Genomic DNA, 15,616 nt, shown 5'->3' with positions numbered 1-15,616 from the left:
CGATTTCATTTGTCTTGTCGCTGGAGCCCTTATCTCGAGGCACCGCTGACTGCTGAATATGTCGACTTCGCATTTCAGATTACCTCATTTATTACCTTCCAAAACGTACAATATAATTTTTTAATTTATCATGTGTGAAAGAGTGTGATGGGGCTCACTTACAAGGTTCATTATGGCTGCTGCATGTAGGAGTATTTTCACAAGAGGATATTGGTTGTGATTTGATAATGTTTTAGAGGAGAAAAATATCAAAATTTATTTGTAAATTTTGATGTTATTAGGATGTTGTAATCTGGCTTTCTTGAATGTCATCAATTTATCTAGTAATTTATGATGCTAATACAGAATAAGGACATCGTCTGGCTGGTGCAGCAAGTGAGTGGGTGTCGGCATGGACACATCAGCTGTTACAGTGTTACCGATGCCACAAGGCCATGTAATGTGAGCCGTGGGTCTCGGAAATGTCACACTATATCGGGCTGGCACCCAGTACAGTTGTGTTTGTGGTATTTCACACAAAATTTGTTCTTATTTGTAGTCCTCGCCACTTGTGCCGCGAGCATTCATTTCCAGCACAAGCTGAAAGAAAAAAATCTGTACATGTAGCATTTGAAGCGCTATTGACCTAGTTCAAGATGATCATTCTGCTAAATATGACTGCCGACCCTTACCTGGATTGTATGTAACCTTGTGATAAAAATTTGTTGATATTTTTATTTCCTGAAAAGTTCACAATTTTTGTCATTAATTTATGTTATTTTATTATTGCCAGAATAGGGGCGGTCGGGTAGCCTAGTGGTTAAAGAATAAGCTCGTCACACCGAAGACCCGGGTTCGATTCCCGACATGGGTACAATGTGTGAAGCCCATTTCTGGTGTCCTACATCCGTGATATTGCTGGAATATTGCTAAAAGTGGTGTAAAACCATACTCAATCACTATTGCCAGAATGGCTTGATTTCACTTATTATCACAGCTTTCTTTGTTAATAAATAATCGCAATGTTTTGTGATTCTATTTCAAGTCTATGTGTTTTCCCAATAATCATAACAAGTTCTGTACGCATTACACAGATTTGCTTGACTAAAGTTGTGATTTAAGCTAGTTGATTTCTTTAAAGCCATTCTTGTCACAGTCGGAGGGAGTAACATCCTTATTGTCACCCTTCATTGTCACAGTCATCTATCACGCTGAGTATTGCTCAGGGACTGATGACTCAGCTAAAACAATGATAGATCTTTCCTAGCAGGAATTCATTGCCTCGAAAGTCATAAGTGGGGGATATTAAGAGGTCCTATTCTCCAGGATCAACCACCTTATAGATGTGTCTGAGACATTGTAAATGTGGATATTAAGAGGATATATTTTCCAGCATGGCTTAGTGATCTGATGTTTTGTTGCTGTTTTTGTTTGTGTTGTCTAAGATGAGTCATTGTTTTGTTTGAAATTCTGAGCAGTAGATAATTCTTTTATTGAACGTTTTCAGCTGTTTAGTGACTCATGTACTCTCATCATTTTCCCCACCATCACTACGTGTAGGTCTCATCAAGAACGTTTTATGACTATGATTGTTTTATATTCATGAAAAAAGGATTGTGGAGCAAAGGATGACGCAATCCCCTCACATTTCATGGCAACAAATATATATATGTCCTTTCCTCCTCAGGGATGTAGCTCAACACCCAGAATGGTAAGGTCAGTCAGCTGGTATGACTGCATTGTGGAGAGGGTGGGGGTGTAGTAGGATAGGTGAGGAGCTTCCAGGTGGGATGGGGGAGAGAACACAGGGCTTGGGGAGGGAAATATAGGAGTACACAGGAGGAGAGAGGGATTAGTGTTAACAAGAGGGAGAGAGGTGAGATTCCAACATGGTGGGGGGTTGGGTTAACAGGTGCTTGAATAGTGGATTGGATGTTTAATATGGGAAAGCAGAGGGAGGAAAGCAATTCGAGCGCCATGTCTCTTAGGGTGAGGCAGGATGGGGGTACAAGATGGAAAGGAGTTTTGTTCCAACTATAGAGGGGGGTATTGAGAGCACTGATTTCCACCTGGGTGAGGGAGGGAGGGGGCTGGATGTGGGAGGGAGGGAGGGGGTGGATGTGTTGTTGAGGGCACCATCCCCAGCCTGGTGGATGGAGGGCTGGAGCACTGATGTGGGAGAGGGGAGGGAGAGAGTAAGGGTATTGAGGGCACTGATGTCCACCTGGGTGAGGGAGGGGGCTGGATGTGGGAAGGGTATTGTTGAGGGCACTATCCCCAGCCTGGTGGATGCAGGGCTGGAGGCCTGATGTGGGACAGGAGAGGGAGAGAGTAAGGGTATTGAGGGCACCAACCTGTTGACTAAGCCAGCATACCCCACATTCTACACAAGTCAACTGACTTCTCCCCTGCCTCAGAAGGCCGGCAGCACGGGCTGGAGGCCGGCCTGAAAGGAGGCAGAGATGGTCTTATCATAGCTACACTGCATTGGGTGGCGCTTAGGGTTTCAGCCCATCTATCAGTGAATGGCCCACATGTTATATTTGTATGTCAGGAAATGGAGATGTACCTGTTTTCTTTATCTTGGTTTTAAATATGAAAATGTTTTCACAGTTCATGCCCCTTTTCTCGATTGGTTGATAAAGAAGGGAATCGATCAGTTTCGGTCTTTGACCCACAGCATTATGTCACACATGGACGGACACACTGTCGCACTTCAACATACAGATGAGGCTGCTACAACACAAAACTAGTCTTGCAACATTTAGTATCACATGCTGTTATTTCAGTGACATATTTTAGAAGCATTGAAGCTTTGCTTGTAATAAAGCTCTCTATTGCTACAATAAGAACATAATGTTTGATAGTTGATCTAGACTAACATCTAGCCTCTGAAATGAACAAATCATACAGAAAAAAATAGTTGTTAAATTATCTAATATAAAGGAGCCCAGAGACTCTTTTCATTTTCAGATACTGCAGAAATCTAGACTTGCCAAACATTATAGACTTGCATGGGCTGTATTTGATTTATTTGGATCAGGGTCTGTAAGACAGACTATAGGTGATCCTAGCTACCATATTGCAGGGTGTTCTGTATGAACACTTCATGTATTTCCCACTCCAGACTCATGTTTCCATGTGTACATGATAAAGATATCACTGAGGAATACAATGTGACATGTTGACATTCATGTATTCCCACAGTGACAGCTGGCAGCAGCATGGGATTGATTTGGATCTATTCATGCTGTGATTTCAGGACTGAAATTAATGCATTGTTCCATATGAATATTTGTTGCAGATACAATAAATATCAATTGAAACATTTATGTACAGGTCAAATGAGGAATGTATTGTCACATGTCAAATCTACAGGGGCACTGAGTGCATATAGAACATATCACACACTTGCCTTTCAGTGGGGGAATATAAAGCATATACACCTCACCTGCAAGTAATTTACCAACAGTAATGTATGCAAACTGTGTCACAAACTGTTGTCACATGTATCATTCATATGTCGTGTCTCACCCTGATTGGTGTATTGGTGTGGGCAAAATGACTGAAATGCTGTCTCTTAATATCATTACTTCACTTATCACATGACTTAAGTTGTATTTCACACGGGTGAAATAGGGTGGGCCAGTTGATCAAGTGTTAGTTCCCCTTATTCGAGACCCGAGACCCGTGAAGTAAAACTCGTCCCAGCCCTGATGTATATGATGCAAGATGGGCCTGAGTCTAGTCTGTAATGTGGAGTGGCATCACACTGCCTGCCGCCTCCTCCCTCTTCGTGTGACAGTTGTGTTGATAAAGGGTGTACATTTCAGGTCAAGCCATTTTGACACTGTTTTGACATGACATCTGAGGTGTCTCAGATATGCCTGAGAGGGAAATACCACGCAACATGATAACATGCAGAGATAATAGCCGGCAATCTGTCATTCCACAGTCCAGGAGAATAATTGATATCTCTTACCACTATATCTGATGGTTGTGTGCATTGGTGAACATTTCTAGTAGATCCTTGCACTGATGTCAAATAATTCATTAACAGGTGTCCATGTATTGTTTATTATTTATCAGTTTGTTTGACCTTCCCATTATTTCACTTGCAACTCTCGGGGTGCTGGGCAGAGTTGCGTCCCTTAGATGAACCAGGAACCTATGATATTATACTAGTTCACCCTGATAATGTTTCCTGGTTTGTAGGCACCTATACTCATGGGTTTCACCGAACTAGTAAATGTCTAAGACCTGCATCACTCTGGGTTTGCCTCCCACGTCATGCTGACATGCCGTGATATAACGGACATACTGTTCTGAGTGGCTAGCCAAAGTATGTATTTATACTCCACAACCTACCCCCTAGATGGATCCACCTGAGATAATTACAGGTGATAGATGCTGATCCCCCTTGAATCCCCCATCCACCTGTCCATCACCCAGCCCGAAGTAACTCCCCATCGTGGTGCTCTTTAAGTTTCTCCTAAATCAACTGCTAGTTTTCCATGGTCTCTAATCCAGCATAACCTGCTGTGTATTAAACTCCCATTCCAACTCTGATTTGCAGGTTCTTGTAATGATGCATACATTCTGAAGGTGGTACCGTAAATATACCAAAGTCTTGTGAAGCTAGTTGTATTTATAATAGATGTTAATGGAGCCCAATTTACTAAAGTTTGTCCAGGTTTTCCAACGTTTACTAAAGTTTATTCAGGTTTTCCAAGGTTTACCAAAGTTTATCCAGGTTTTCATTCGCTCACAATATGAATATGAGTTAATGTTTATGAGGTGTGCTGTCACCTGATTGGCTGGATATCTCTCGCCCAGGCAATCCATGGGGAATATTGCTAATGGGGAATATATATATCATGATAGTTGGTATATTTAGAGGGACGCACCCTAAGTATGGGGTAGGGGGCATCACTTTGTCCAAGGACACCCTGTATCTGTGTATGGGGATGTGAAATCGCCTTGTGGTTCAATTGGTGGATGGTTGCACTGAAAACGCAGGTTTGATTCCTGATTGGGTACAATGCGATTGCTTGTGTCCCCCAATGATCACTCATTGCGTAGATCGATGCTCATGATATCAATCACTGGATTATCTGCTGCAGACTTGATTAGTTACAGACTGCCGTCATATAGATGGAATATTGCGGGAGTACAGCGTCAAACAACAAACGAACAAACATTCATCTTGACAAAAGGTCAGGGAGTTATGGGTGATCCAGTCGGCTAAGGCGTCGCATGTTGCTGTGCAGAGTTGGGCATGCCAAAAACCTGTAATCACACCTGGACAATTAGATTTTAGCATTTTAGTTGTCTGTGGATAGGTAACAAATTGTTTGGAAAGTTAACAAATATTTCTGTGCCTACGTTATTCACGTGTTCCTCCCATGATCATTTCTGGCCTTGTGGTGTTTTTTTTAAAATGCATCCTGTCTGGGAAATGGGTCAGGGTGTTAGGGGAAGGGGCTGTCTGGGAGGGGTGTTGGAGTGAGATACCACGGAGGCCATCTGGAGTTGAATTTATGATGTGAGGCAGATAGAGACTCTCCAGTGTTGAAAATACAGAGCACCTTGTCTGGAGAAACAGGACGAAGGCTTTCTGGTGCATCCTCATTAGAGAAGATGCTTGTTTGGTTGTGCGGTGAACAAACCGGTTCTTCTTACTCTGTGTTGTTTATCTGGACTTTACATCAGTCATTTCATTTTAAAAAAATCCTTGTGCGTCTTCAGATGTTCCTTATGTTCTATAAATATACTGCTTAAAAGAAGTTAAGGAACACTCGATTCTTTCATATTACTACAGTTGATCTGTCATGTTACGACGGATTATCTATAGTAATATGAAAGAATCAATCAGATGTTCTTACCTTCTTTTGAGTACTATAATTCTCTAAAAATATTGAAACAGTTTATTTTGAACTAGTCTCTTCTATTGATTATAAGGTTTTCTGATTTGATTCTGAAACAGATTTTCATGCCATATTCCTCGCTGGATGAATTCTGTTGCAAACATAACTTTTTAAAAAACCAATTTGGGAAAAAAATTAAATATGCAATGTAACCCAAAATAAGTTAATTTCTTCTTCTTGAGAAACTTTAAGTAGTTTTTCCAGCCTGTCTGCTCGTGTTAAATACATACATATATGAATAGTCTGACCTAATTGACGCCTTATTTCTTATAGTGATGGCATTCCACAGATGTGGAATACGGCTTTGATCTGTCAAGACCAGTAATGTCAGCTCCAAGACAAGATTCCATGTTTCTGTTAATGGTTTAGGATGAATCTGGTGCACATGCAGGGATGCTGTCTCGTTAAATGTTAACCAATCCTGTTAAGTATCATGTCAGACTGACCCCTGTGACCTCCACTTCCGGCATGTAACCAGGCGGGGTAACACAAACGTGTGTGTAACCGGAGGGGGTAACAGAAATGTAACGACCGTGATTTATCAGGATGTGGGGATTCCTCTGCAGACGCTCACATGTATGCAGCTGTGTGTGATGACGATGAAGATCTGCAGAATAAATATAGTTGAGTGAGTGAGTGAGTTTAGTTTAACGCTACGATGATCTGTATTTAAGTTATATCATGGCGTCAGTTAATGTGAGAGAAAAGCACAAAGTGACGAAGGCCGTAATCGTTTGCCTCTCTGGTTAAAGAACAAGCACAGAAATGGTACTGATCGACTTAGGTTGATAGTTTGAGAAAATTGAGGATATGAACCAACCATTGGATCCTGGCGTGGCCAAGGGACACAATTCTGCTCATTAAATTGTGAAGCCTAACACCACTGGATCACCTGTGTCCACAAATACAGCTACAAATTTTGAACATTTGATTAACATATTACTACTTTCCACGTTACACAGACTCAACATCACGCATAGGGTTATATCAATTTGAATAAATATTTAATTATCAGCTCCCTGGGAAATATACTTTTCTTACGAGTTAGGATGGTTTTCCATGGCTTTTGTCAATAATCCATCAATATCAAGGTATGGGACACCAAAAATAGGCTTCACATATTGTACCATTGTGGGGAACCAAACCCAGGCCTTGGGAGTGGTGACCGAACACATTAACCACTGGGCTACCCCACTGCCTGCTTATCTATCAAGAAGTTCAAGTACTGGTAGCAATTTCTGTTGTACAAAGTGCTAGATTTAGAAATTGTATCACAGCTTCCCATGACTGTTGGCCTTCCACTCATTCCTTTCTAGTCCTGCGTGTAATGGCATTAATAGCACTGATCTCCTGCCATCTGACGTGACTCAGGAAACGTTAAAGTCAATTAACAACTGATTTTAGATAATGGCTAACCTAATTTTTGTGATAATTCTGTACAGGAAAAGCATGGTTACAATGATTTGCGTCTAAAAATATGGGCTGTATTTGATGAGCGATCGTTCTGTAATGGCTGAAACTGACCTTGTGGCACCATTGTGACAGCTGAAGGCAGAGTTTGATGCATGGGTAGTTCATGAGAAGGTTTGTCTGTGCCGCACTTTGAGAGAGGAGCATGCACGTGTAGGCCTTTGAGTAGCTGTTGATAGTGAAGAGTAATATTGTAATATTGTACATCTTCAGAGATATATGCATGTCAGGGTTTTGTTTAAATGATTCTTCAGCTGTGACTAACTCTTAGTCTCTGTAAAGATGTAAGTTTGATAGAAACAAGCAACTACATTAAAATTGAAAAGGAGGCCCAGTGAGATGGGAGTTCCTGAACCTGGGACAATCTAGACTTGCTTCATTTGGGGCTATAGCATTCTATTCTCCTAATAGGCAGTTCTAGATATGTGGACCTTCTGAGGACTCGTCTTATAGTGACAACTCGTTATTATTTACATAATCTACAAATTATGATTTAAACTAATAATTGGTGCCTTAGAGACTTGTGCAAGTCGACTAGATACCCGCAGAGCAGGACAGTCTTGAATAATGTTCAACAAGGGCTTTGTGGATGAAACCATGTTTGGTTCCCTACATGGCTGCAATGTGCACAGTTAGAACTGGTGTGAAACCCTAGTCACTCACTCACACATAGAGCAGACTTAACAGTAATCAGAGTTATTTCATAATTAGTTTGATAAGCAACAGAGGTCAATCAGAGATCAATGTTTGCAATTTCAAGTAAAACTGTCTTTCCTATTGGAACACAAGACAATTGTGTTATTGGCATGTACAGAGATGCATTAAGAGTTTGGCAAGGATAATATTTTAAAGTGTTTTTGCTGTACTTGAAGAACAAATTTATTGTTGGCTGCCAATTCAGAGGACTTTAAGTCTGCTTTCATCCAACAAAGTCAGAAAATTGTGATATGTCTTTGTCTAACTGAATGTGAAGCAGATTTGGAACATGATAGAGAGGCCTTCTGCTGATTGAATGTGCAGCCAGGTTGATTTGAGGACGGAAATAGCAGAGTCGTCATATATTGATTCAAGGGTACATTAGTGTTGTGTGAGGTGATTTAAAAATGTGAAAATGGCTGTCTGAACATTTCAGAACAATGGACGACCCATGTGATATTTTCATTATATTTATCACATTCAATTATGGAAAATATATCAATATGATTCAGATCATACATGTATGTCTTTCAGATTACTGGTAGATAACAAATATATATCACGTCTAATAATCGATTGTCTCTTTCAATATCAACCGACATGATGGCAATGTACTCTTGTTGAGTGTTGTACCACAGCGCTGGATGCAGCGTGAGCGATGTAGCGGAGGATGACCTATTGATTATGGTGTTGTATCGCCTGGTCAGGGAGGAATATGCCCAGGCACTCAGCCAGACTCTGCTAGACTTCATGTCTGGGAGATACCAAACTTGCACAGTCAGCATTGTTTTATTTCAAGGATGAAATAGGATTTTTTTTGTTTTACTGTTAAAGAGAAATGTGTGTTATTTTTTATGCATGAAATTTTGTGATTCGTGGTTGCTGTGATCGTGGGCTCAAATCACATCTCGCCCCGATTGTGTTTCTAGGTTTGTCAGCATCTTACTTGTGCTCGAGGGTTTCACCAAAGTGGCAAATGTCTGAGACCTGAATCACTTTGGGCTTTCTCCTCACATTTAGCTGACACACAGTGATATAACTGGAATACTCATTTGTGTTCATGATTAATTCTCGGGATTTGGACAGGCTTACCCATTAAAAAATGATTACAAAGATTTTAGAAAGAAAGGTTCAGCTTGCTTAATCTCAGTTCAGTCTTATCCAGATCCCTCTGTAGCCTTACAAATAGTAAAGCCAGTGACTCCGGGAGGCGATCAGTGAATGTGAATATCCATAATGTTTGCCGTTATAGCTGAGTAAGCCATTCTGCTTGTATTGTACTGTAAGCTGACTGGATCAGCCCAGGGCTATACTCACAATCTGCTGGATAAATCAATCAGACGGCTTAAGGTGGATATAGCTGCCAGAAGCTGATTTATGTACCAGTCGAGGTGTAATTATGTTATTGAAATGGAGTCAAAGTTACCCACATTAACATGTCTGAATTATGTACCATGCATTCCTGTGGCTTGACACCCAATTGCTGTGATTAGGAATTAGGTTAAGAATGTATAAGCTGATTGGTTAGTGTATTCTTAATTACTAACTGTATGATGTGTGCATGGTATGTGTGATTGCTGACATATCAGTGTGCATCAGTTCCCTCAGTGATTATGATGATGTTGAGAGAGCAGAGGCAAGGGCAGGGTTGGCCTCGGATGTTGTGTAAGGGAGACAACTCCAACTGCAGGCGCTTCACCCCTTATTTGAATCTCTGCTCTAGTTTTCTGGTATCTGGTCTGCTATAAGGTGATGTTGGAACTTTTATATATCATCGGAGTGTATGTGGGTTTTTTAGGATTTGTATAAGAGAAAGATTACATTATTATGAAATTATGAAATTTGTAATTACCAATCAGGACTAGTGACATTGATTAGCTTTTGTCAAGAAATTGTTTATGAAGTTATTCCATTCTTTTGATTCTTTATGTTTAAATGAGGACAGTTTTTATATGCCTCAAGGTTAGTACATGTTTTCACATGTGAACGGAGAGAGATCACTACCGCGTTTCAACTTTGGAATATAGAAAAATAAACCTATATATTTTCAGATTTAAGTAATTGGCAAGACTTGATAAAAAACATACTTTGCAAAAAAAGTCCAAATTTAGGTAAGGTGAGGCGGCCTCGTTGTTCAAGCACTTGCTTGTAACTGATGATACTGTTTTTTGTCAAATTGGGTGAAGTATTCTAATTACCCTTGTGCCCTGACATAACTCATACATTGCTAGCAACAGTAAAAACTCCACACACGCCCTCTCGTCCCATGTCGACTACCACTGAATGAGTTCCTCATCACCAGGCAAGTGGTACCAGCTGCAACTTGACCACACCTCTCCTATCACTGCTGCCAACCGACCCCTCCTCCCCAGGATGACAACATCCCTCATATCATTGTTTCTCCTACCATCTCTCCTGTGAGCTAATGCATATAAAGTTATACCCTAGTCCCACCAGTAACATTTATCAAAGTATACCTGCTGTGGTGTAATTGAAACACTGTTCAAAGCTGCATAACACTCACTCACTCATTCACTCCAGAAAGGTCTCAAGGTGTTGATGATGGCTTACGAAAAAAATAATGTTAACATTGCTATGTCTTGTTTTCTTTTTTAAATGTTGTGTAAATAGTATTATTTTTGTTGTGAGATAAGCATGGGTTGTAAGAGATTGCAACAACAGTTTACAGTGACTCACTCAGTCTGAGGACTTGGGTGTTGATGGATGTTGTTAGGGTGTTGCTGTATTTGTTCTACCACAGAAACACACCTCATCTGCCATGTGTACCCCTAATGGGGAGAGTGCGTGTTTCCTGGGTACATATGATTGGTCGTTACATGTGATGAAGTAAGGAGACAAATGTTTCCTCCACCTGTTGTCCTGTTATCATGGGTAGATAGAGGGCCGTGCATTTGTGTGTCATGTGATCCAAAGAACATGATCACCATCATTTCGAGGAATCGGTTGAATTAAATTAAGTGCAGAATTTGACTTCTGGATCAGAATAAGTACCCAGCACCCTTGCTTGTTTTATTGTTTATTTATTTGTTTAATGCCACTCTCATCTGGGTTATGACGAGTCTGGACAAGGCAATCCAGTGATCGATATTGTGAACAACGATCCATGCCTCCACGTAAAAGGACACACAATCAATTAAGTCACCTAGCTTGACCCCCCAAACCATTTGGTCGCAACTTACAGCCAGCATAGGTTGCTGGGGACCAATTCTAATCCGGAAATATCTAAGACCTGCATCAGTTCGACCTTTCCTCCCACATTAAGCTGACATTACGTGATATGACTGGAATACTGTTCAAAGCGGTGTTAAATCCAACTCTCTCACTCACTCTAATCCAGAAGAAGCCTATTTTGGGGGATTGGTTGTAAGGCTCTGTGACCTGGTACCCATGATTCTGGGTTTGAATCCAGGTTCACCCTGATCATGTTTCTAGATTTGTCTACATTACTTCAGGCTTTCCTTCCACATCAAGCTGACGTGCTGTGAAATAACTGGAATACTGTTCAAAGTGGCATTAAACCCACTCACTCACTCACTCACTCACTCACTCACCTGACTGTATAACCATACCTGACAGTGTGAGACATTGCCCATGTCTCAACCTCTGGGTTATCTCCCCTGGGATTATTTATGTCATTATTTATACACATTATTCCATATGATCTGTCATCGTAGCCTGATAATTACCGGGCTCTGATTATTTGTGTACTGGCTGTAACCAACTAGAATATTACTGACTAGAATAATATTAACAACATCTACACAGTCACTCTCTCCTAAAACAGGCAGGTAAGACAACAGGGACCACCTCTCACATGTCCAGCACCCATGCTGACACGTTCTTTATGTCAGGACTAGTCAGAACCCAGGGATTGGTCCTGCTATGATGTCTGTATGATCTGGCCTTTGACCTTCTTTGATAAGCCCTTCAACTGGCAGGGCAGACTATTTAGGCTTCACCCAGACATTAAACTAACAGTACACTGGTCAACTAATCCTCTTGAGGATCAAACTGAGGGTGATTGATGGACATGGGTATTGTCTGCACAGGCCCACCTGAGAACACCTGCAGTCACAGGTTAATTAGCACCAGTCCACTACCCTGGACAAGCCGCATGTTGAATTTAGCCTGAAGGGGTGGGCATTTGAGAGAGGGGGAGGGGAAGGGGGGACATGTGACAACACACACACACACACCACCCCCATCCACCAAAAAATAAATATATATACATAGATACAAAAGAAATACTCCTCTTTCAGGATACCTGTTATTATTTATGATGTATTGAAAGACAGGTGATGGATTTTTATTAAGGGAGGGGTTATTTTATTTTTAAAAGTAGTTGCAGCTGTAATATATTTTTAGGTTTTGTTTGTTGTTTAATGCCGCACTCAGCATTATTCCAGCTGTATGACCATAGTTTGTAAATAATCGAGTCCTGACAATTCAGTGATTGACATCATGAACATCAATCTACGCAATTGGGATACGTTGACATGCATCAACCAAGTCAGTGATTGGGAGTTGTCAGAGAATTGATTGGTTGTTTGGGCACCATTAATGGTCTTATGAAGGATGCCGATAGCGGAATTTGGTACCGTGCAGGTCGCTGTGTAAGGAGACTTAATGTGATTCCATCCATATCTATTTTTCATGAGGTCATTAATTGTTGAATAATTTATTTCAATTAAGTTGCAATTTTGATTTGTCATGTAATTAATTTAGTGCTTTTATGCAGGAAATATCTTTTGTCAAAAATGAAAGAAATTCTTTTGAGAAAATGAAGTGTTGATCAATGATTAACTTACGCCATATGGTCTGTCAACGTGGCCTGATAATTACTGGACACTGATTATCACCAATTATCACTGATCTTGTGATAATGTCAGTATGTCCTAGACACGCTTACAGGAGATACTTCACACAGTCAGCTATTGTCCCCTGATAAACTTCGTGCGTGACGTCCCTTGTACCCGACTTGCCGACCGGCACAGGGTTCGCACACCTACAACCGGTTTGAGTCACAAGCCATTCAGAGCAAGCCGCGGGAAACTATACCGAAGGTCGTGACCTAGGAATCGTACACCTTACCAACTGGAGATCTACCTGTAGAAAGTATTTGCCTGGTCAAGGACAGTGTAATTGAATTGAGGCATCCTAGCCCTTGTCATCTCTTATTTCTTAGTCTTGGAGCTACAGTGTGAAGCTTACACACACGTCCAAGACTTGTCAACTGTGGCAAGCTCAGATTTGCAGGCATTCGCTGCCACTTGTCGGGTGGACGTGCGTTGATTCACAGGTAGAATACCACCATGGGGGAAGAAAATAAGGAGGTAAGGGTAGAGATTGAGGTGTGTATGGGTGTTAATACTACATGTGTGTGATCAGTGTGAATGTCATTGAGAACATTGGCCATGACAAGGACATATTTGTCTTGTCTACCTGGTGGGACAAGACAGGTGAAATATGGGAGGAGATAAGCAGGCTATATCCTTGTTCCATGCGCTATGTACTTGTTATTCCATGACTGATCAAATTTATTGATTTGCTTTTCTGCATTTACCATGCTAACTTTACTTCAAATGTCTTTGAAGAAATCAAGTTTGCAATTGATAGTTTTGCAAATGCATGACATATCGGGAATGCATGCCAATTATTCTCGATGATGCTGTTGAGGTTTGGACTTGCGTGTTTTATCATGTTATACATAATTACCACCTAGCAGGTCATTGTCCAACCAACTCAGTTGTTTTGACCTGGTATATAGAGCCTGGTAGGCAATATGGCCTATAGCTGAGTGGAAGGTAGGGATTATAAGTGTTATGACTTGTCTGGGATGACACCATACATATGTCTTGTATTAAACTGTGGCTATAGAACTATTGTAGTTGTCTGTGTGTGTGTGTGACATACATAGATGTAGACGAGAGACCAGGGACCATATACATTACACATGGTGCAGGAAAGGCCACCAGGTAGCAGTCATATTGATTTTTCAAATATGCAAAGTCAGTAGTCAGTCGTCACTATGACCGATCGCATGGATTGGGAACTTGAAACCAGGTATAATGTTTGTTTATGACTCACGGCACATTCATTTGACATTCATGACCATGAGGGAGAAGATAACAATTTTGTTTGTGTGTAATAAACCCTAACACATGAATTTGGCTGTCAGAAGTGATAAAGGTAGGATAGGTCATTAATTATAAATGAGTCTTTGAAATTGTTCTTAAAATATTTTCATCTGACGTATGACATATTTTAAATTGCCCAAACATGAGTTGAAATGCAGCATTCTTCCTGATAGGGTCAACGAATAAAACGGGATGACAAATGTGTATGAAATTTGAAGTTTAAATTATGTCATTTATAAATTCAGGAAATGAGAATTATCTAGGAACGAGATTGATGTTTTCCCCTGCCCATCAGTTTTGCTACACTCACTCTCCAATAAATGTTTGACTAATAAACTGTCTTTGCTAGGTCAGTATTCTTATCACAGAGACCCATAACAAGGTCACAGATCAAGGCCAGGTATAGCAAAGTTCAAATGTCCCAGATCAAGGTCAGGTATAGCAAAGTTCAAATGTCCCAGATCAAGGTCAGGTATAGCAAAGTTCGAATGTCACAGATCAAGGCCAGGTATAGCAAAGTTCAAATGTCACAGATCAAGGCCAGGTATAGCAAAGTTCACATGTCACAGATCAAGGCCAGGTATAGCAAAGTTCACATGTCACAGATCAAGGCCAGGTATAGCAAAGTTCAAATGTCACAGATCAAGGCCAGGTATAGCAAAGTTCAAATGTCACAGATCATGGCCAGGTATAGCAAAGTTCAAATGTCACAGATCAAGGCCAGGTATAGCAAAGTTCATATGTCACAGATCAAGGTCAGGTATAGTAAAGTTCATATGTCACAGATCAAGGCCAGGTATAGCAAAGTTCACATGTTACAGATCAAGGCCAGGTATAGCAAAGTTCAAATGTCACAGATCAAGGCCAGGTATAGCAAAGTTCATATGTCACAGATCAAGGTCAGGTATAATAAAGTTCATATGTCACAGATCAAGGCCAGGTATAGCAAAGTTCACATGTTACAGATCAAGTCCAGGTATATGTATGTCTGTGTGCATACTAGTTTCTCCAAACTTTGTTACTGTCTTGTTGTAGATAGACATTGTACTCTCTGCCCCAAGTGGGTCTTTTTTGTACAATAAATATTTATTCTTATTTCATTCAGGGTACATTTCTCAGCATTCACAAGATGTGTTGTTGCTGTTTAACTGTTTTGCCAACAGCTCTTACACTCCGCCGAACACATTATCATGATGAAAGTGTTTGGACAAAGATACAAACCTTGAAACTGACAACTTGTGACTTCTAACACAATGTTTAAGTGTTCATGTGGAGAGTTTCAAGAAAGTGTTTACTGGGGCAAGATGGTGTAGACATTCCTGCTCAGTCAGGAATGTTACTGCTTGTGTTTCCTACATAGGAGGTAGTTACTGTCTACAGTTGTGA

General features: G+C 40.7%; 1 protein-coding gene across 6 annotated transcripts in view; it reads left to right on the top strand.

Annotated features, from left to right (window-relative positions):
- LOC139466840 (dihydropyrimidinase-like) overlaps positions 1-15,616 on the top strand; it is a 131,507-nt gene that overhangs the window by 90,868 nt on the left and 25,023 nt on the right. The window contains exon 1 of one of the 6 annotated variants that reach the window (XM_071248557.1): positions 13,105-13,426. The exons of the other annotated variants lie outside the window; for them this stretch is intronic. Coding sequence (XP_071104658.1) covers positions 13,406-13,426 — 21 coding nt within the window. The 5' untranslated portion in view covers positions 13,105-13,405. Of the gene's footprint in view, positions 1-13,104; positions 13,427-15,616 lie in introns of those variants that run through there. 6 annotated transcript variants of the gene reach the window in all.

Source organism: Haliotis cracherodii, unplaced genomic scaffold, assembly GCF_022045235.1.
Source record: "Haliotis cracherodii isolate W230 unplaced genomic scaffold, xgHalCrac1.p SCAF_19, whole genome shotgun sequence".
Lineage (NCBI taxonomy): Eukaryota > Metazoa > Mollusca > Gastropoda > Lepetellida > Haliotidae > Haliotis > Haliotis cracherodii.
This window is presented reverse-complemented; position numbering and strand designations above follow the sequence as displayed.